At 35.4% G+C, this 22709-nt stretch overlaps 5 protein-coding genes across 9 annotated transcripts; 2 read left to right on the top strand and 3 right to left on the bottom strand.

Annotated features, from left to right (window-relative positions):
* Positions 1 to 557: 557 nt before the first annotated feature.
* Positions 558 to 3819, bottom strand: LOC18019425 (protein PTST homolog 3, chloroplastic). 3 transcript variants are annotated; one of them, XM_006398728.2, is made up of 11 exons: positions 3592 to 3819; positions 3367 to 3486; positions 3033 to 3190; positions 2692 to 2943; positions 2361 to 2547; positions 2225 to 2276; positions 2064 to 2114; positions 1924 to 1977; positions 1496 to 1615; positions 1104 to 1210; positions 558 to 909 (listed from the first exon to the last, which is right to left on the bottom strand). In XM_006398728.2, the coding sequence occupies exons 1-11, from the start codon at positions 3765 to 3767 to the stop codon at positions 759 to 761; spliced, it is 1428 nt and encodes a 475-aa protein (XP_006398791.1). In that variant the 5' UTR covers positions 3768 to 3819; the 3' UTR covers positions 558 to 758. The 3 variants fall into 3 exon arrangements, with proteins under 3 accessions (XP_006398791.1, XP_024012659.1, XP_024012658.1); XM_024156891.1 differs by having other exon boundaries at positions 2094 to 2114; XM_024156890.1 differs by having other exon boundaries at positions 2692 to 2940.
* A 2489-nt stretch (positions 3820 to 6308) lies between these two features.
* Positions 6309 to 8987, bottom strand: LOC18019424 (transcription factor-like protein DPB). Of its 3 annotated transcripts, none has more exons than XM_024156010.1 (10): positions 8717 to 8987; positions 8336 to 8631; positions 7837 to 7916; positions 7677 to 7720; positions 7481 to 7543; positions 7211 to 7357; positions 7052 to 7120; positions 6848 to 6946; positions 6685 to 6755; positions 6309 to 6593 (listed from the first exon to the last, which is right to left on the bottom strand). In XM_024156010.1, exons 2-10 carry the CDS (start codon positions 8593 to 8595, stop codon positions 6458 to 6460), a joined length of 969 nt encoding a protein of 322 aa, XP_024011778.1. In that variant the 5' UTR covers positions 8596 to 8631; positions 8717 to 8987; the 3' UTR covers positions 6309 to 6457. The 3 variants fall into 3 exon arrangements, with proteins under 3 accessions (XP_024011778.1, XP_006398790.1, XP_024011777.1); XM_006398727.2 differs by having other exon boundaries at positions 8336 to 8605; XM_024156009.1 differs by having other exon boundaries at positions 8336 to 8613; positions 8717 to 8986.
* Positions 8988 to 9296: 309 nt separating this feature from the next.
* Positions 9297 to 10902, bottom strand: LOC18019423. The gene is made up of 2 exons (XM_006398725.2): positions 10007 to 10902; positions 9297 to 9769 (listed from the first exon to the last, which is right to left on the bottom strand). The coding sequence occupies exons 1-2, from the start codon at positions 10783 to 10785 to the stop codon at positions 9424 to 9426; spliced, it is 1125 nt and encodes a 374-aa protein (XP_006398788.1). The 5' UTR covers positions 10786 to 10902; the 3' UTR covers positions 9297 to 9423.
* A 2588-nt stretch (positions 10903 to 13490) lies between these two features.
* On the top strand, positions 13491 to 16021 carry LOC18016949 (heavy metal-associated isoprenylated plant protein 6). The gene is made up of 5 exons (XM_006398724.2): positions 13491 to 13607; positions 13731 to 13881; positions 14054 to 14355; positions 14721 to 14799; positions 15090 to 16021. The coding sequence occupies exons 1-5, from the start codon at positions 13599 to 13601 to the stop codon at positions 15704 to 15706; spliced, it is 1158 nt and encodes a 385-aa protein (XP_006398787.1). The 5' UTR covers positions 13491 to 13598; the 3' UTR covers positions 15707 to 16021.
* A 5270-nt stretch (positions 16022 to 21291) lies between these two features.
* LOC18016948 lies at positions 21292 to 22658 on the top strand. The gene is made up of 2 exons (XM_006398721.2): positions 21292 to 21649; positions 22217 to 22658. Exons 1-2 carry the CDS (start codon positions 21377 to 21379, stop codon positions 22481 to 22483), a joined length of 540 nt encoding a protein of 179 aa, XP_006398784.1. The 5' UTR covers positions 21292 to 21376; the 3' UTR covers positions 22484 to 22658.
* The last annotated feature ends 51 nt before the right edge of the window (positions 22659 to 22709 follow it).

Genomic DNA, 22709 nt, shown 5'->3' with positions numbered 1-22709 from the left:
CGGAATAAATTGCACTAGATTATCGATCGGTTATACAAACCGGTAAAAACATACCAAGTTGAGAGTTTCTCAATTTTGCAGTGGGGAAGAAGAAATGGCTAACACCGAGAGAGCTGTTAGTCTCTTGAACTTTCTCCGTCTGCAAAGCTTTGCTTACGATTTTATTTTCAATTAAACCGTAACATCTCTTTCTATTGTTTTACTTCAGCTGAGACGATGAGCAAAAAAAATAAAAGAGTTTTGTAGACGAAGAAGAAAGAGAGAACAAAAAGGGCCACTTATATTAGATGGGTTGGATCAACTCCTAAACCGAAATGTATTGGACCAGAGAACCGATTGGTTATACAAACCGATGTAAACATCCAATATCACTTCAATAATAGTAATAAATTAATCAAAAACCTTTAAATTGTGGCTACAAAAATAATTACGGCCATTGAGTGTCTTATCAACTTTGAAGTAAGGGAATTTGTTGAAAACTCCTTTTCTACATTTTCTCATGGATGATGGTCTAAGACTGAGCATGATGATGATGCTTATGTCGCATTCTAATCCTGCGTATTTTGACTTTATTAAGACAAATATTATTTAATAAATTACCTGAAGGTGTAGTTTTGTACAGAGTCTACCCCTAAGCCCTAAGCGCTAGAAACAGAGCAAAACATATTACACTTGAGATCGGCATCGGATATTTGATAATAACGCTTTGAATACATGTTCTGCACTGAATTCAACTCTAAGACAGTAAACGCAAGAGATCATCTGTCAACTTTGAGAATGTTGTTTGTGATGTGTCCTCTTGTAACCGAATCTCTTTGAGGATCCGTTGTCCATTGACCGTCCACGATGAATTTGATCTCGTATGTACCGGGATATAACCACAGTAATGTTGACCAGCATTTCTGTTTCCTGTAAAACACCATAGAAGCATTCAACATGTGTACGCTCGCAACATTACCCGAATATTAAAGAAGTCCTTCACATCGTTCGTTCACCATCAGTAGATTAATGTTCGACCAGAGGAATATAAAAGTTGCTTCTACTTTAGAGAGAGTGATGATTACTTGTTAAAAGGTAAGAAAGAGTCAGGAACCAATACTGACCCGGTTGACTTGGATGCTTGGCGTTCCAGTCCTACTCGGTGTTCCCAGCCATTGAAGCTACCAGTCACCTCTACAACATTACCGTCTCCGCAATATTCAATCTCAACCTGAATAAAAGATTCACTTTAGTAATCTTGGCTAGACAAAAATTAGAGTATATATAACCAGAAAAAGCAATCCTAGCCTACTAGTTCGAAGTAGTGATGGTTTACATAAAATCGTTCTAGAGAATCAAGTGATAAGGGTTGGTCTGCCCCAGTGTTCGTTAGAAGGCACTTGGCTTTCAGGGGTGAACGTTATGCGATTAGAGCTTTGGTGCGGGATTTTGTATTGACAGTCTAAATAGGAACCATGGCAATGATACGATAAGTATTATAATAAAATTAAGCTACCTCTTGCAATCCTGAGAGATTTTCCTCAGCTTCTTGCAATTCAACATCCTTCTCTGAGACAAGCATTTGTGCCTTTTGGATCTCTGTTTCAGCCTGTCTATGAAGAACCGAAAGAGACAGCTGAACCCAGGAAATTGTAGATTAGGAACACAAACAAGTACACCACCATATGCAATAAATAAGAGACTAGAGAAACATATCATCCAAGAATAAACATATTTATTGCCTATATCGAAAAGGAGAAGAAAAGTATTCAGAACTCAGCTACATCTCAAATATCTGAAGAATTCTAAAGGTCCATATATGCAGATCGATAAGTTATTAAGCAATCACATATTGCATATGTAGGGAATCTACCAATTTATGTGCCATTTCGCTAGTGGGCACCTATGTACAAACTTATACGTTCCTGGAGAGTAGTAGCTTACTTTTTCCTTTTCAATTTGCTCCTTCAACCTTGACAGTTCCAGCTCTTTTTGACGCTAACCATGCAATAAATTACCAACAAAGTTAGTTAGCAAAAATCACTTCATATGTTCCAATCATTAAGAGAAAGCAATCAATGTACCAGGATGAACCTCAGCCGAGTAATCTCAACCTGATTTTCCCGTTTCATGGTCTGTATCATTTCAGAAAAAGGTTCTATGAGCAAGGATACGAATAAAAATAACAATTCAATAACTTAAGACCAATTGAGAGAGTTCAATGAATTCAGTGATCTGTCGCCACCTCATCAAGTTCCTTGTCCAGTTCAGCATTACCACCTCTCTGATCACTATTCCTGTGAAACAAATATCCAGGATCACTTACAAAATGCAAATAAGGATCAAGAGCAACAAACTAGACCGCCATAATTTAGACTCACCTGTTGGAGCTATTAACTTCTGTAGCATAGGTAACCTCCTCCAATGCTACGGCACTTCCATTTGACACCGCACTCACACTTCTTTGACCACCATGACTGTCTCCTATGTACTCTCGTCCTTTACTTGTTTCTGCACTTTCTTTAGATTCTTCAGGACAGCTTTCATTAGGTGTGTCATTTTCATCATCTGAAACAGGTTCCAACTATCAATTAACATTTTTTACCATGGGATAAAGATTCGCTGCCGAAACATGCATGAATACTGAAGATATTGATACGACATGCCATTCACAATTCTTCTAACGTAAATGCTTCAGGAGATCGAATATACCATCAAGTGTATCCAAGCATCCATTCTGGATAAATCTGGCTGATTTGTCATCTATGCTTGAAATAGAAGAAGAAAGTCCTAACATCCGATCCTTATTCTCAGACTCAACTATACTATCTTTACTCACACTTCCATGTTCTTCAGCCTCAGGCATGCTACCATCTATTGCAGTTAAGTGTACTTGAGTGCTTGAATGTCGTTCGGTATACGAATTTCCATCAATCACATCCAGTGCTTCTTCGTCCTGACCTTCTACACCAGATAAATGTATCAGAAAAGAGGAGACTATCTTACAAAATCAAATTTATGTTTTGGTGCTCTTATAGATTTAGGCGTTTGACCTGTTGATAAATCTTTCAAACAAATACCACTGGCACTTGTTTCCATGATCGTGTTATTCTCAGAAATTAACTCATTACAGCCTTCCAAATCAGAGTCTGCAAGAAGTTCCCTAATGAACTTGTATCCTCTTCGTCTGACAACGTTGGCAAGATCAACTCTACAAACAAATGATGGCACAACCAAAACTCAATTAAGTCAGAGTTTCCCAGAAGCAATCCCCTAAAAACAAAATCAGAAGGCTTGTAATGAATGCACGACACAAAAATTCAACGAGCCTACTAACAATTCAGCAATTTAACAAAATCTGCAAATATGGGATTTGGAATTTGGAACCTTCCATGTGCCGAGAGCTCCTTCATGGACGGCACGTGACCTTGAGGAAGTCCAGCCAAAGCAACGAACTCCATAATCTCACTCCGAAGCTCCTCGTTGCTCTTCACTCTTTTACGAACCCTGCAAAAATCAATCGAATTTTCAATCATCATAAACCAGAAAAACCCACAAAACGGTGACTGAAATTGACGAACGAACTACGAATGCTGCCTCCAAATTTTGAACCTGGCTTGTTTGATGGAAGAAGCGAAACAGACGAAACCATTCTTCTTCGTCAAAATCAAGAGCGAAACAAAAAGTTGCGGTTGCTGATGACGATGACGATGATAGTATAGCAATGAATTCCGATTGTGAAAGGAAGGGAAGGAGAAAGAGAAAGGAACATGAGAAATCGTCGCCATGGCCGGACTTACTCAATCTCCGGAGTTACCCAGCAGCATTTTAAGGCTTTGATTGGCGTCATGACTGTTAGCACTTTTAAGGATTTTATAGCGTTCACAGATAATTTTAAACCAATCAGACTTTTGATCACTCTATTTTCTCTACAGTCTTAAAGACTGTCGACTGTTTTTTTTTACTCGTGTAGTTAAACAAAATACTTAACCTAATAATTAAAATAAAATTAAGTAGAATCTAATTGATTGTTTAAATTAAAGATTTAAAATCCCTACGACACCAAAGTAGAACAATGAGATCTTACTAAACAACAACAACAAAAAAGAAAAAATACAGACATTAAGTAAACTTTAATTTTATGCTGTTACTGTTAAAATTTTGGCTGTAAAATAAATAGTTGTGACTTAAAAAAAAAAAAAAGTAAAAGCCACAAATTTAGGATAAATTTTTTTGACTTTAAAAAATTTTAAACTAATAAAATCTGATTGGTTAACTAATGATTTTTAAGACTTTAATTTTCTCTAGAGCCCCTGTTTTAAAAAAAATTTTCCATTCAGAATAATAGTTTATACTTCATACTTAACAACAACAACAACTAAAAAAAAGAAAAATACAGACACTAAGTAACAGATTTAAACACCTTAAAATATCTTCAATGACCAAAACATTCTTTTTGGTATCCCTGTCCAATCCGACCCCATATGGTCCTCTGGTTTTTTCGGAATTCAATTTTTTGATCTATGTCTCAAACACCTCCTACTGCAGCTTCAGCTTCCTCTTCTTTCCTTTTAGCCAGTTTTCCAGTTCCTGAGCACTCATAACATTTGGCTTGTTGTACTTGTGATCATCATCACGACCTCTCATCTCCTTCCAAACCGATTTTGGTCTATAGAAGTCACACTTCCAGTAATAGAAGTGAGCATATTCTTCAAACTCTTTCGTCGTACGGATCAATGCTTTATGCTCCTCTTCTTTCTCCTAGATTTGGGGAGACACTGGCGTAGGTGGCGTCACAGAGGACTGGGGACGGTGGTGTCGGGGACGGCGGCAGAGTAGGTTCGCTGGTGGGAGTACCTCCTGAACCACCTTCCGAGGAATTCGAAGTTTAAGGAAGAGACGGCCGCCGGAATCATGTCAGTCAACTTTTTAATTTTAATCGATCTATTTGTACCAATATAATTAAACATAACTGATGTCGACAAAAAAATACATAATGATTAGATTCAACTTAAAAATAAGTTAATACTTAATACACTAAAATAGATAAACTTACTACAAACACACATTTGATATCTACAAAACAAAAAACTAATCCTATTAAGACTAAATAGGTAATCCTTGATTCACTTGCTTAATTCTTAGAATAACGATACGACTTACACACACACTTCACACCATAGAAATCGCATTTCCAGTCAAAGAAATGGGCATATTCTCGTTTCGTTCTATCTTGTCATAATTCATCATATTCTATGTCTAGAATTCTAGTTTTGTATCAAAATACATTTGCTTATAAGACAAGATTTTGATTTTTTATTGAAAAAAATGGAATAGGATAGGATGGATACAATATTTTTAAATTATTTTTATATTAGATTGTATAGTAAAATATGTATTCTATATAAGTGTTGTAACATTCAAAATGACATGTATCAAGGTAAATGGAGTGATGCAAAAAGACATAATATATATGAAAATATCACTACATTGTAAGAGATTTTTGCACAAATAATGCTCAAAATTTTTATAAATTTTGACGCATAAATGTCTATTGAAAAATGATCTCACCTACTACGATAAGATATATTTATTAAAAAAAACATAAATACAATACAATTTATCATTTAATTTTTTAGAATTGATAAAATGTTCCCTACAATTTTTTTCCTAGGTGGAAATTATTCTTAAACTTTTTAAATTTATATGTTATTTTTATGTTTGGTGGAGCTGAAGAACCATTATTAACTTTATAGTCTCACTAGTTAAAGCTTTCATGAACTGATTTTGCTGCATAAATCTCTGAATATGTTTCATTTAAATTCTCTGGTCGAATTGTTTGTTTATAACATGAATTTGTTGATCCAAGCGAAGCTAGAGAAGCCATATTCAGTCTCTGAATAGCTGATAATTGTTTTCCTTTCCTCCCTTTTATAGATTGCTGCAAGGTCAAACCCTTGATTTGGTATTTGAAAGTAATAAACCGGTGAAATGAGTTTTCAATCATATGATTTGAAAGAAGCCATATTCGAACCAGATGTCAAATAATTCAAAGAAAATTCAAAACCCCGGTTTAGGGATGAACAAAACCGGACATCAACTAATCCAATTTAGCAATTTCAAATCGTTAAGAATGTATTTTTTCACAAGCCCATCCCTCTAGCTGTGAGTCCCTACAATACTCCTCTTCTTCTTATCGCCTGATTTCAAACCCTTGTTCATTGTTTTTTTTTTTTTAATTCAAGAACAATCTTCTCTTTTTAAATAATTTTAAAAAGTTACCCTGCGGAATTAAAAGGAGTGCTTGAGTATCAAAATTATATCCAATTCTAATATAAAGTAAGAAGAGATATAAATGTTTTTTTGTGAACAAAAATATCTAATAAAAGGAGGAGTGTTCGAGTATCAAAATAATATCCAGAGATACAAAATATACATTGTTCATCTTAATGTGAGTCCCTATGATACTCCTCTTCTCTTAAGTTGGTTCTGTTCGACTGTTTTCACACCCTTGTTCCTTGTTTTTTTGCTCAAGAACAATCTTCTCTTTAACTTGATCGCAAAATTCCATAGTCTTGAGGACAAAATTGTCATCGTGGAGCTCGAATGGAGTGCTGCAAAAAGACATGTACCAGGTAAATTGATTACTATGGAGGACATTTGGCAGAAAAGAAAAGATCAAATTTGGTGTTTTAGTTCTTTTACCTGTTGAAATCGAAATGCACGAGCTGCATATCTTCTGATATCTCCACTTCTACGGTCGCGTGAGGACGAGTCTGGTGCAGAATAACAACAATCAGACAATAGCCGAAAAAGAACGATGATATTGGTTTGCTTCTGGATCGAAATAAGCTTTGCTGAAGTTTACCTGGACGAGGATAAATGGAAGAGCAACACCACCACTAGGAGCATTTCCAGAGCTATATAAGTGCTCGTTTCTCTGAATCAGATTCTGAAGGCCTATATACTTTTCAGACAAAGAGAAGAAAGAAGAACCATGTAAGAATCATGTATGATAAGAGGAAACGGAAGATCAAACAGATAAAGAGAGGGTATCACTGGAGTCCATTACTTGCTCTTCCAGTTCTTGGGAATATGCAGTTTTCTTTTCAATCCTGTTCCTAAGTGAGAGACGTTCAGCCTGCAGAAATCAAACTCAAATTCAGGAACAAAAATTTATAGACGAGGTTTGGAACATGGGCAAGCAAAACACAGAAAGCTGGTTGAAAACCTTTAATTCTTCAATGTCGCTTAAGCTTGTACGAGGAAGACCTCTCCATTGAATCTCTTTTTTATCCTTGGATATTATATCCATAGCCATGAGGACGTTCAAAGCATCATATACTCTTCGCCTTATGTTCTTCTCATCATACTGTTGCTGTTTAAAAGAAATTCAGATGATGTAATTCTTTTAGAGTTTCAAGAAAAAACCGCATATATTAATAGTTCTACAACAAGTAGTGCACATGTTCAAGCTATAAACTATCAAAGAATCGCATACCTGATCCGGGGATGTTCCATCGTTACTTGGGAGTGCAAATTCAGCAACAAGCTCGTCCGCAACCTGAAAGGTACTTTCACCTGTCAGATACAGTATTACAGAACTACACGTTTGCAATACTAATCATGAGACAAACTGATATTCCACTATGTGATCTTCGCAAGTGAAGCTTTCAATTTTAAGGAAACTACTGTACCTCGTTGTAAGTTGTCCTTCCTTTGCTCTCCACCTTTTCACAAACTGAGAGGAAGCCGGAAGAACACAAGATCGGTTAAGTGTATAACCAAAACATTAGGAGGCATATCAACAATTGATAGCTATAAAGTTTTAAACAAAAATTAGATGAAAGCCGAGACCTTTCATGCTAAATTGACGTAGCCCTCTTCCACTTTTATCTGGACCAGCCGCACGCTGTCCCCTCTTCTTCTTCTTACCACTGTTAATAGATTAATGATCAACTAAACTACACAAAAGATAATTAACGACTTCCACGGAAAATTAAAGCACACAGATTGTGCCTCAACAGCTTTCTAAGTCCGGGCAAGGATAATGTGAGAGATGAGTATTCAAAGAGGCAGATTCATTGTAGGTCTTAGACAAACTTCGAGCAGCAGAAAGTCTATGAAACGGTACATATCGGAGAGCCAATTTCAAGCTTCTAAAAGTATGTTCCACACACCATTCTTACGTCTATTGGTTAAGTTCTATTAATTCACTATGCAAAGCCTATGCCAATCGAACATTCACAAGGTTAAGCTCATAAAACCCTAAATCACAAAAATCCATAAAAAAAAAAACTTTACCAAATCCCAGGATTGAGGTAAAATTAGTCAATTAGAAGAGCTTTTTACATACCCAGAAGCTCCTTGAGAACCAGTATCGTCACCCTGAATGTCCAAATTGTTCAGGCGTATAAAGGCACTGTCGCTAGCAGATGTAGCCACGGTGGTGGTCTGCTCGCTCCGGCTCGAGGGCGAGCCCATACTGCCGCTAGTGGACACCGATTGACCTGAAACCGCCGTGCCCCAAGACCTCGTACTAGGGTTGTTGTTGTTATTCTTCACGGAACCATCGTCATGGTGGTTGTGATTAGAATTAGACCCAGTTGTTGTCATTCTTCTTCACCTAACAAACTACCGCAAAACCCGTTACTGGAAATACAAGAAACCCCGATAAAATTGTCAAATTTTGAGCCGGAAAGTTTTGATTTTGAGGAAAACCCAGATGAGTACTGACCTTAAATCGACTTGGGTTATTGGACATTAACGAGAATAGAGGCTTTCAGTAATGGCGGATCACCGTCGTTGCTAAGCTCCTCTCCAGATTCCTAGTTTGATAATTATCTGAAACGAGAATCTTCGCGGCGGAAACTTTTTGGATTTCGACGGAGGAGGAGGAGGAGGAGAAGGATAAATCGATCTGAAAAGAGTGATTTTTGTCGGTTTTGGATTTCGGAGTTGGGAGGTTTTTTTCGATTATATGATGAGGGACCAAACTAGTCAAGAAGAGAATAACCTCTTTTCTTTTCCACCAAAAGATTAGGGAATTATCTTTTTACACTTCTAGTTATTCAAAATAAAATAATATACTGAAATGATCATCGTCCTCTTCTTTTTTTTTGGCAAATTACTTAAATTATATATCTTTGACTTAATAAACATGAAAACAAATATAAACATATTCGAAGATCACATTAGTAATGTTTTTCTGATGGATCGAATATATATATAAATATATATATATAGCTTGCCTTGAAATATGATGGGTATAAATTACTAATTTGAGTGTTGAGTGGATACGAAATAGCAAGCATCGAGTGTCATAAGTTAAAAATTAAGAAAGAACACACAAACTCCGAAATAGTAAGATAGAGGAACAAGGCATAATGCAAATTACAAACAACACTTAAAAGTTACACAGTTATAAAGCCATTAAGCTTTTATTCACTGGAGAGGGGCAAGCCAGTGGTAGTACATGGAGAAAGGGGCCTCATCGATGACGTCGTGGAGAGTGTTGGAGGAGAGGTCGTAGAAACCGAACCCCGTACGAGAGCTTGCATAGTAGACAGAATTGGGGTGAAGTCCTGGATAGTCGGTTGCAGAGACGCAGAAGGCCTCACTATTGCTTAGGAAGATGCAGAGATCGCCAATGTCTTCAGTGTAAGAAGCGATCCTTTGCTCATTGTCTTGCCTAAACACCAAAAAGCCCCTAAGCTTGTGGAAGATCCTGTCAGTGGGTTCCTTGGCGCGTATAGACTCCATTTCTTCTCTGTTCAAGAACTCGTTACACCTTTATTAAGACAAAGGGGCAGCGCAAATGAATATATTTTTTCACTGAATTGTAATTCAACAATGCACAGATTAAAGTGAGCAGAAGAACAAGCACAAACACAGGCTCTTCACTCTCTATATACAGTATGTCTCACTCTACTTACATTCTTTGCCTATTTACACTATGTTTCTCTCTCTGCAACAATACTTGTCCTCAAGGTGAATGTATCTGAAAGAGATCAGGACAATGAATTACCAGTAAACGATGAAGGAGTCGCCAGAAGGAGACTCGACCTGGTGTTGAGTCTTGTAAGTTGAGTTAACCTGATCTTGTCTACTCTTGGGGATGTCAGATAAAGGGAATCTCTGGTACAGACTCACCTGAGGGAAGCCGGAGCTAGTGTCGATGAGATCAATAGGACCATCATACACTTGCTCTCTCGCCAACATGTGGAGATAGAATTTCCGGTCTCTCGCCGAATACGTCATCTCCGAGGCATAAAACGGGACACGGACATGCGTCCACTCCGAGTCACCAGGCCGACACAGACTGAGTGATGAGCTAGGCGTCTTGGCGGCCACTACGCAGCCTTGCTGGTCTGGAGAGGCTGACAGAGAGATACTGGAAACAGCTCGACCTCTACTTTCATCATCCCATGGAGGCAGGGAGATAACCTTGCGTGACGAAACAGAGGCACAAGGGTTGAACATATTTGTGAGACGCACTGTGGAGTCGTGTATGTTCTTCCCTGCCACCCATCCACTCGAAGATCCTATCCTCACCGAATAGAGGAGCTCCATCGACAGAGTCTGGTCCGGGATCTTCACTCTTTCGTCCTTCCTCGGATCGTACAAGTTCATGTCCACCAACATTTCATTACCACATGGTGCCCTCCTGCCGTTTATCTCTTGAAAAAGAAGATACGGCGTCGCCTCCGTAGTCAATGCCCGCAATTCACTGAAACAGAGTCTCGGCTGCTTCCCAATTGGTGATGATGTCGACAGCTTAGCGATTCGGCCCAAAAGCTGAGACATTCTTGAGAGAAATTGAAAACCCTAAACGGCTGAACCAAAACCCTAAATCCCACACCCTTGCTTCATAAAGTAGTATCCTCCTTCGTTTCTCAAATTTCCCAAAACTTCCATTTTTGCTTCTCCCCTTATTAATGGCACAAAACGGTTCCTCTGTTTCTTCAATGAGTAGTGAGACTTAATAGGAGGGATAGGAAAACCAAAAATCATGACCGAATAAATAAAAACCAAACCGAATAGTTGTTTAATTGATGTAACTAAACCGCATTATATGATGTAACTAAACCGCATTAACAGATTACCAATTCCAACCAGCAAGGTCATCGCGATGGTGATTCAAAGAGCCATATTACTCGATTAGTTGTTTAACTGGGTGGGATAGAGAAAATTGGACTTGATCATGTCAAACCAACATCAAGATACCAATGAACCGAAACCTTATTAGTTCTAGATAAATAATAAGGTTTGTCTTCTTTCTTCTTTTTTTTTGGCAATTTGCTTAAGTTCTAGGGATCTTCTGGCTTTATTAAACAGGAAAACAAATATAAACATGTTCGAAGACCACACTCACATTGAGATATAACAGATAAAAGACATGTGTAGTTATAAACTATTTAAGAACTAACGCCAATACAAATTACTATAACTACGTTTTGAACACGTGCGGAAACACATTTTGAATAGACATATATGTATTCTTATTCTAACACTAGGTTAATATGTATTCTTATTCTAACATTAGGTTAATACCCACATGTAAATACTTTATACCACCAGCTCCAACTGTATCACAGTCAATGATTAAAAGGTCTGTATGGCATTTATCTCTCTCTCGATCATGGTAAATTAAATCGTCACCCTCCACTCCATTTTTCATTTTTTCTAATATGATGATATTTACTTCAAAATCTGATCTCTCTCCCTTTCTCTTTTTTTTGGGTCAATTTTTTGACTAAGGCATATCTATAAAATTGTTGATGAGATAAATTATTTGTTCGCTGATCCAATTTCTTTCTGAAAGAAACCTAAAAATTATAAAAAGATGAATAATCATTATTTTTTACTGCAAGTCGGCGCACAAAGATGCTGTTGCCGGTGGCTCAGGAGCCGTAGTGTGTTCTTCCAGGTCCAGTGACGGTGACGATGTTCATCTTCCGCCTCTTCTTCCTCTTTATCCTTCTTCCACCACCGTTGATGTCTTCCAATCCTCACTAATGCGGATCTAAAAAAATATTTTACTAGAATCAATACATTATTATAAGTTATTTATCTTTTCAATATTATTTTAAATATATAAAAGTTGTATAGTTTTATCATTGTATACATTTTAAAATTATGCTAAAAATACTTATAAATATCATATCAAAGTGTGCACAATTTGTTCATTATCATGTTTTCAACAAAATATACATAAATATAGAGTGTACTATTGATTGTATAAATTGAAATCAACATATCATATTTGAAAAATAGCTTATTTAGAATTACAAGTTAAAATGCATAATAAGGTTTATCTTCTTTTTTTTCTTTTTTGGCAAATTGCTTAAGTTATAGGGATCTTCTGGCTTTAATAAACAGGAAAACAATGTAAACATGTTCGAAGACCACACTCACATTGATTGTTTTTCTAATCAAAGGAAAAAAAATATATATATATAGCTTGAATATGATGTATAATTAGTAATTTGATTATTTGAGTGTTGAATGGACACGAAAATATCAGTTTATTGTTTTATTTAATGGGATTTAGTAATGTTGAGTTGTGTATATGCTTTAGGGAAATAAACTTATACAATATTTATAAAGCTTCTAATTTATTTATGTTAAGTTTATTGATAATATTTTAGCAAAAATAAAAGTTTCTTGATAAAAGAAAATTAACATCACATATATAAGTAAGGGGGGAGGTAATCCCTAATTTATCAAAAGATTTTTTTTAGTTAAGAACTCTCTCCAATTACAAGAAACAAAGATATTATATCCACGAAATCTTTTCATTATTGCAAACAAAAATATTAGATTTAAAACTTTGTTTCAACAAAAATTATATCAAAAAGGTCATCAATTGCTTAAGAAACAAAACATAAAGATCTTTGCAAAAATTAACTTGCTAGATTTTTAAAAACTTTTTGTTAAATTAAGTGATAGTGGGTTGATGGTTTTGATTTTGTTAAAATTTGTACTTCGGTCTAGACTAGGAATCATATCTTTTCAAATATAAAATTATATAATCATTTCTATTAAACTACTTGTAGATGTATATGAAAATTAATCTGGATTTCAAGATGTTAGTTATATTGGAGAAATGAAAAACCACATGCTAAAAAACTACCAAACGTAGTTTAAAGTAGTCAAGCATAGAAAACTTTCAGCAGTTCAAAATAAGTTTGACTCTGACCCCTCAAGTCAAACTCAATGGGCCGGGAGGTTTCGTCATTTACCATCACTTCAGTCAGGTAAGACAATTTTTTTTAAACATCGTAGTTTCTCAAACGTCGTCGTTTATCGTAGTCGAAAAGGGCCCATTTAATGATGAGGTCCAACTCGACGGCATGAAAACAAAAAACCCGCCTACTAATCCTGACCTCGTGTTGTATATGTGATTAATATAATATACACATCATCATAATAAAAGTTGTATCATCACCATCATCATTAATCACACACATCTCGGTCTATATATTCCTCTCTTTCCCCTTTTTCCTCCTCTCCAAACCAAAACAAAATATTCTCTCGGTTTATTTCTTCCAGAGAGTATATTCAGAAGAATTCTTCCAAAAAAGGAAATATCAAAATCCTGATTCTATCTAACTACGATGGGCGAGGTCAGTTACTACTCTTCAACTTCTTCTTCTTCATCTCTCTGTATCTGATCTTCGATCTCTCTCTGTTTCTGTTGTTTAAATGTTTTGATTTCAATTTCCTCTTTCGATTTGTGATGTCTGCAGAAAAAGGAAGAAACGGCGACGAAACCTGAAGGAGAGAAGAAGCCGGTCGATGCGAAAAAGGGAGATGGTGGAGTCACCGTCGTTATGAAGCTTGATATGCATTGCGAAGGTTGCGGGAAGAAAATCAAACGACTCTTGAAGCATTACAAAGGTATATACTCATCAAATTTTTGCAATTGATTTCTCTCTGAAATCGATTGTTTTCGTTCTAATTCGCTTAGGGTTTGAAATTTCTCCATGGGATTTTGAGTTTATGATTCTCTGCAAATCGCCTCTGTTTGAAATCCCTAACGCGAATTCTCTGATTCTTATCATAAATTCAGGCGTGCAAGATGTGAAGATTGATTACGCGGCCAACAAATTGACGGTGATCGGAAACGTAGATCCAGCGGCAGTTCGGGACAAAGTCGCCGATAGAATTAAGAGAAAGGTCGAACTTGTCTCTACAGTGGCGCCGAAGAAAGAGGCTCCTCCTCCTTCGGGCGGTGGAGGCGGTGAAAAGAAGCCGGCGGATGAGAAACCTGCTGAGAAGAAGCTCGCCGATGAGAAACCCGCCGAGAAGAAAGATGAGAAGAAGAAAGAGGAAGGAGAGAAGAAAGCAGCAGCTCCTGCTCCACCAAAAGAGGTAATATCTCTATCTGTGTTTATCTCTTGTAATAATTTTTTCAGAAGAAAATATCAAATTTCGAAATATAAAAACTCTTTTGTCACATATATATATAATAAAAAAAACAATTTTAAAAGTCAGATGGCGAAAGTATAAATTATATTTTAAGTTTCATACGTCAGTCCATTTGCTTGTGGTCTGTAACGTGTGTGCACTTCAAAACTTTACGGTCTTTACACTCGTTCTAATCCATATCCATTGGATGAGATTTTCTTCTTTTAAAAAAAGATAACTAAAAAATTATTCCTCCAATTATCATTAAAAAATAAACCAGAGATTGGTCGTCGTTTTTCTAATCTTATTTTCCTTTGATGTGGATGCAGAGTACGGTGGTTCTGAAGACGAAATTACATTGTGAAGGTTGTGAACACAAAATCAAAAGAATAGTCAACAAAATTAAGGGTGAGTTTTATGATACTAAATCCATTTCTGAAGCGTTCTTTCTTAGTATTAAATTCCTTTAAAAAAAAAAAAAAAACTTGATATGGTTGGTAATGGAAGATAACGGAAGCAACAGAAGATTATAATACTCTTAAATTAGGTTGAACTGCCTATAGGTAGCTTCTCTATTCACTATTTTATCGGAAAAAAATTAAATTGATTAGCTGAGAAGTGGTTAGCCTAATCTATAGGCTTAATTATTCTATTAATTACAAATTATAGTTAACTAAAGTTTGAATTTTTAATCACAGGGGTTAATTCAGTCGCCATTGATAGTGCCAAGGATTTGGTGATAGTCAAGGGAATAATAGACGTGAAACAACTCACTCCTTATCTCAACGAGAAGCTTAAACGCACAGTCGAAGTTGTTCCGCCGAAAAAAGAGGACGGAGCCACCGTGGCAGCGGCGGCGGCTCCAGCAGGCGGCGAGAAGAAGGACAAAGGTGCTGGCGAAAAGAAAGAGGTAAAAGATGTCGGAGAAAAGAAGGACGGTGGTGGCGAAAAGAAGAAAGAAGTCGCCGCAGCAGGAGGAGGAGACGGTGGTGCTACGGTGGATGTGAAGAAATCGGAGTACAACGGTTACGGTTATCCACCACAGCCGATGTATTACTACCCACCAGGACAAGTGTACGGTCAACATTACATGATGCAAGGTCAATCATCTCAATCGTATGTACAAGAGCCGTATACGAACCAAGGATACGTACACGAATCGTATACGAATCAAAGATACGGCCAAGGGTATGGACAAGAAGTGCCGCCACCACCACCGTATAAGAACCACCAAGGGTATGCAGATCCTTACGCTCACATGCGTGCGCCTGAGATGTTCAGTGATGAGAATCCAAATGGTTGTTCTGTGATGTGAGTAAAACGAGAGGGGAGGAAATTGTAAATAACTCAGAAATATAGGGGGAGAATGGTAAATTTGACAAAATTTTATACTACGAAAGCACGGAAACTTCCGAGTCCGGTAATCTAAACCGGCGAGATTGGCCGGGTAGAACCGGTTTTTGAGAGGCGAAGATTGGGTTGATTTGTTGGTTGGTTAGACTTTATAGATACCTGTATATTAGTTTCTACTACGTACTATAAGATCGGATCCTCCTCTGTTTTATAACGTTTGTTGTGCTATGTACTAATATTCAAGTGATCGTAATGAAAAATGATGTTTTTGGTATTTTCAACTTTCTTTTCTTTTTCCAAGAAAAACATCTTGCATTGCACGGTAAGGAAAATGACCGGCCCCCCACATTGATGTAAAGAGGAAATGGAATTGAAAGTCTATTACAAAATATCATTACAAACTACTCCTAAGCTTTTATGCATCTTTTTAAATTGTTTTTATGTGTATATACAGCATTTATAGCATCGACTCGTATTTTTTGTTTCAAATTTTAAAATTTGTAAGGATGAATATCTAATATCAATAACACAACCGACAAAAATTAAGAGTCGTATAGAAGGCAGTTATCAAATCAAATATCACAATGGGTGAAGAATAATTCATTTCATACTAGTCTTTGTTTCGAATAGATTGGTTTTATAACGCAACGTTTATGCTATATATTAGACCAATAATTAATGACATAATCTATATATACTATATTTTATTAATCAGCCGATGGTTGATATAAGAGACATGTTATATATCCTCTCAGATAAAAGCCGTTGGAATGTTCGTAGACGAAGGCCGTAAGAATTTATGAATAGGTAGGTAATGATTTATTGCTGATCAAAGTCTTCAGAGATGCACCAAAGGTTGTTTATTCCCCCTATGGCGTGTTGTATTGTACCGTTTTTTTTGTGCTTCTCTCGTGTGGTATGATACGCTTCCTTCTTAAGCCAAATAGTTTAATCTCAAATGGCATATTTAGAAAGACATTGGTTGGGCAGCATTTGAATTTTGTAATTCCTTAAAACGAATAGTTGGTTGATCTTTCTTATTTTAAGAACCATGTTCAAGAAAAAGCTGATTTAGAATTCAACTTTAGTTAGTTTTGTATGTAAAATCATCTTTATTGTTTCCAGAAATTTCTACTTATCAGGATCATATATGTAATAGCTTTTCGTTTACCATAAAGGGTAACTCTATAATGGTTAACACCTAATAAAACACATACAACTTGCATTCAAAGATATATATATATATATATTTTAATATGTGCTTGTATTAATTGGAAACGATATTTGACTCCTTGGTTAATAAGGCCAAAAGGAAGAGTCGATGGAGACATTATTTATGGATGTTAGGTATGAAAGAAGTTATGAGGTTGAATTTAGTTAATAACATTAATTAATCATAACTTTTTTTTGTTGAAGTTAATTAATCATAACTTATGGATCAAATAGATGTTTTGATCAGGGAAAGTTGTGCTAGAGTTAAAACTGTCTTCATCTGACATGATCATCAAAACTTGTGAGTGGTCTGAAATGCCACAATTGCCAAGGGACAAATAACTATTAGCATTCTCCAATAGATACATATAATGACAGAGAGTAATATATTAACCAATTAATATTTTATGTCTCAATTGACTCTTTTAAAAATAGATATTTAATTGTTCTAACTTTTAACCAGTCTTGTATATACTATATACTATACGTGTTCCTAGGTAGGTATGACTTAGATATCTGGGTGATGATAAGGACGACGAATACTACACAGAAATCCTCAATAATACTACTCATTGTTGAATCGCCATTTATTGAGGAAGAGTTCGGAAAAAATATGGAATTTTTGGACAGTTGATGCAATTATTCTAAAACGTTTTAGTTTGCTATATAAGTCGAACCATCCTTCGACCAAACAATAATATCGAACCATATATCGTAGTCTTGTATGTTGTATGTACTACGGATAGTTTACTCTATTGCAGCAGAACACTGTCATTTGTAATATATTATAAGTTTCTAAATGAAATTGATGAATATATCTCTAGCAAAATAATTTGATTCACTAGTCATGAACTACTCGAAATTGTCTTTGCATCTAACAAATACCTTCACCAATAATTTGCAAAAGAACAAAAAAATATCACATTGTTTGGTTTAACAAGATTGGCTGTCGAGCATTCAAGTATTCAACCCTATCCGCGGGTATCAATTTTTAGATATATTTTCTTTATATTTAATGTCAATTGCTAAACAGTCCTCGTTCGAGAGTAGTCGCGAAGCATCCAGAATTGCATGACCGGAAATGATAAAATGATTACAGTGAGGTGAAAACCAATTAAATGTAATCGTTCCCTTCGTTAATAAAATTGTTGGTTCCTTTCACACTCATTTAAAGTTAGTGGGGGCAGATTAAGCTTATCTTTCTTAAACCTGTCTTCTACTGATTATTTAAATTTTGGGGGCGGGATATTCTGGATCAAACACCAAATACTGAATTGAATAAATGCAACAATAAATGAACTCTACAATATTTAACCATATAACGGTTAATTTAAAGGTTGAACTAAAGAACAAAACGATTTGATGAAAAAGAAAAAAAAACGATTTGATGGAGTTTTATACCAGCTACGATATGATTATATAACACAGGTTAATAATCTAGTACATTTAAAATATATATACGTATGACAAAAGCCACATAATTAATAAAGTATAATTTAAGATTATGTGAGTGAGTAGTTATTTGGACGGACCGACGTATGATCACGTTTACGTGTGTGTCTCTCAAAATTTTTATTGTTATTATTATTTGTAAACGCCAATAATGATTTTAAGATGTGAGGGTTCATGCTGTTTCGTACATCAGCAGACATTTTGTATTTTTGCGTCCTTTGCATTACTAAATTCTTAAACTTGTTTCTCGGATAATATACAAATATTACACACTTTAATTTTGTTTTTCAACCTCTTTAACAATGAAAAAAATATTGTTCCCTTGTCATTGTCGCACGCAACAAATCACAAAAGACAATTTGATTGATTAAGGGAAAAAAAAAACAGAAACTATGTTGTGAATATGTGAATATTCGAATATATATAGTGTTTGTTTTATTTAAATATAAATGAAAGGTGAAATCATCAAAATATATAATTAACAGCGTAATCTTTTTGATTTGGAGAGATGCACCACTTATTCCTTTGTTATCTAATACGGTAATACCCCATTGCCAATACCTAATTAACTTATTACATTATTCTTCGAATTTTTTATTGTAGAAAAATCGAAACTATAACGTCATATGTGAGCTCCACCAAAAGATAACATATGAACATAAATACATAACAAATTGTATATTAATTTCCTCCAAATCATTTGCTGATGCGAAAACCTAATCCAGCACCTACTTATATCGATATAATAATGGAATAATAAGATTATTATCTGAAATTTGATAAAAGAAGATCCATCAGCGACAGTATAAACAAAAAAAATGTTGAATATAGTGGCATCATGACGCAGAGAGTAAGGTGAGAGAGACCATGAACTAAAACGACACGTGTTTCTGACTCAGCTTTGATTGTGACATAGAATTACCACTTTTTCGTTACTTGCAATTACCATTTTGTACTCACTAGCAAGTTTTATTTTCTAACTAATTTTTACAAATCATAATAAGTAGGATGCGATGATAATACTTAATTAGCGAAAAACGCATCCTGATATGAGATCAATATGGCAGGCAATTTAGTAGATGCCGTTAAAAACTTGTAGAATGATGTAAATTATGATGATCAACATGTGGTTTTCACTTATGAGCTTTATTCTTGAACGAGCAAGAACCATGATCAAACGATGCGGATTTCCATGATGATGTATGATTAATGTATGTGGGGTTTAATGTTGACATGTTATAATTAATGGGACCGGTCCACGTCAGGCCCACATGGCAATTTTGTCTCGGTTTAGATTGCACGGCACGAGTATCCCCCACCGGTGGCGGAGACCACTTTGTACAGCTGGAATTTCATAGTTGCGAAATTAGAAAGGTCTTCTTTTTGTGTAGTTGTGCTCCATTAAACTCCCAAATAAGAACAAGTTTTTATTTTTATTTTCAATTTTTTCTGGGTGCTAAAAACTAAAAATAATTAGTTGATCACTACATGTGAGGTGTTGACAGTAGACAAGTATATATACATATTCCTTTTCACATATATGCTCTGATTTGTTTTTTTTCATCCTCTATTATTTGCCAATTTTATTCTGAAGATCATATGAACGTTGAAGATCTGTTTTTTAAATATAGACTATATGAACGTTGAAGATCTGTTTTTTAAATATAGACTATGTGAACGTAGAAGATTTTTTTTTTTTTTGGTTCTGTAGTTGGATATCTCATTTAAATTTATAATCTTCTGATTTTAGTATATGTCAATGTTTTAGTATCAATTATATAATATTTGATTCTTTTTTTTTAAACGCCTTATATTTAAATTTTAATAAACAGTTTACATAATCCATATGTAAATCATTTGAAAAATTGAATCTAACATTTTATTTTGTTCTTTTCAAAAAATTGGTTTATGTATATTCTTCTTCTTAATATATATTATATTTATTTATATGCATAAGCTATTTTTTAACTTTGTTCGATAAGGGGAACTATACCCCGATATCCAAATTTAATCACCTTATATAGAAAAAGCTGGGTTAAATCGATATAAAGAAACTCAAAAACCAAACTTTTTTTTTTCTTTTTTTTTTGGTCACTCAAAACCAAACTAAATACTCCATATCACTACTATGTCACAATCTTGGAAATAAATATAATGACTTGTATTAAAACAATTTTTTCAATATTATATGGAAATTCGACTTATTTCAACATTACTTGGTCGCGCAGCCACACGTGCAATCATGTTTCCACCTCGTTTCGTTTTACACTAACTACTGTAATCGGTTTATATATATTTTTTTAATAAAAGATAGTAATTTATGATTGGTCCAACTAATTTGTCCATTTATAATCTCTCTCTTACTTGATAAAAAAAAAAAACACTCAATAAACATATGAGTCGTTCAAATTCGTAAGGCTCAAAAGTGAAAAGTAGAGTCTCTTCTCTGTTAGATCAAGAAACGTTTATTCGACTTTTGACTATTTCTCAAAAAAAAGATTGAAACTAATTTCTCAAACTGGAGAGTCCTCCTCTATCTTATACGAGGAAGCTACTATAGTCCAGTACACGTTTATTAGAATTTTGACTATTTCTAAGAAAAAAAAAACGATTGAAACTAATTTGACCATTCCATGAGTTTTTTTTATTTATTTATCGTCAAACACTTTGAATCTAGCTTATTAAATGTTAGACTGACTTTGATTTTACATGATCCATCATCAATAAGATTTTCCATTCGAAAATTTCCAGTTTCAGTTTCTTCTTCTTTTAATTTCAACGAATTTGAATATGGGCTGGCATTCAGAATGGGTTTATTCATTTCTAGTGGGCCGCTATGAATTTCATAAAACATAGCCATATTCAAAATCGTGATCAGACCGCACCAAGCAATCAAACCGGAAAATGATGCAAAACCGAAATCGTTAATTAACAGAGTTTCTCTCCAACGGAGAAATCCAAATGCTCGATGGGCTCGAGTGTCGTAAATCGAATCAGAGTCCTGAGTTTCGGGAAGCTTCCACACATCTCTGATTCACTGTTGAGAACCCATAATCCTCGTAGCCTCTCCGTTCTCCTTCATCATCGGAATCAAACTCTTCTTTCGTTTCGCCGTCGTTGCATCTCCGCTGTTCATCGTGGTTCTAGTTCTCTTCTTTGGCTTCGCTCATCTCCTCCTCTCTCCTCCATGTCATCTCAGGCTGAATCTGGGGCTCCCCAGCAATCCGATTCTTCCAAAACGGTGACGTCTTGGAATTGTAACTTTCTTTAGTGGTTTAGGGCATAGAGCCCGTCTGATTCCTGTTGAAATTACAGTTGTTGATGATGGATTTTCTCCATTTGATTCATTGATCCAGAGCTTGCGAGCAATGGTTTTCGTTTTTATTAGTGGAGATTATTACTTGTGATCGGTTCGAACATGTAAATGAGATTAATGGTTTAAATGAAACTTTGCTGCTTGTTCAGATTGTAGACTCTTTCATTGGTCAATTGTTAAAGTTTCATACTTGTTTTGAGACCATCAAAAGATAAGACAGAGAAGCAAAGATCACATGCTAATTTCTGTAACCACAATCCATCTTTCATATCTCTTGTTTTGCATCTGATGCGTCATGGAAGTTATTCTGTTTTTGATATATTTATCTACAAGTAGTCAGGTTTCAGTTCATTGGTATATTGATGCTGGTTTGTCATTCTTTGAATCACCATGGCGATTGGATAAATATCTAGTAAATACTCAAAAACTTAATTCAAGACTATATTGGTTCTTTGGTAAAATGAACTGAAAAATGTCAATATGTTGGTGCAGGTGAGGATGGTGATAAAGGGAAGAGTACAAGGAGTGTGCTACAGGAACTGGACTGTCGAGAACGCAGAGCAGCTCGGGATAAAGGGATGGGTCAGGAACCGCAGAGACGGTTCGGTAGAAGCACTCTTCTCTGGACCATCTGAAGCTGTCGATGAGATGCAGCAGAGATGTCGTCGTGGGCCTCCTGCAGCCATGGTAACTGGACTGGAGGCTTTCCCATCCACTGAAGAACCTGGAACAAGTTTTGAATACAGATCAACCATCTAATTGATTCTATTTTAACTGAGAGGAGAAAGAGAGGCTTCTTTGAATGTTTGCCATGTATGTTAACATAATAAGAATGTGTCTTTGATCATTTCCACCTATACATTTGATATTAGTAATTTTGTATTCTCAATATCTTTGATCATTGGGTTAATCGAGATCAAAGAGTGTTCTTCTTCCTTCTTGAACCTGATATGAGCATAACTTCGCCATTACAGAGGAAACCAGT

The sequence above is a fragment of the Eutrema salsugineum genome, unplaced genomic scaffold (genome assembly GCF_000478725.1).
Source record: "Eutrema salsugineum unplaced genomic scaffold, Eutsalg1_0 scaffold_2, whole genome shotgun sequence".
In the NCBI taxonomy this organism is placed as follows: Eukaryota; Viridiplantae; Streptophyta; class Magnoliopsida; order Brassicales; family Brassicaceae; genus Eutrema; species Eutrema salsugineum.
The sequence above is the reverse complement of the archived record's forward strand: the minus strand, read 5'-3'. Positions and strand labels throughout refer to the sequence as shown.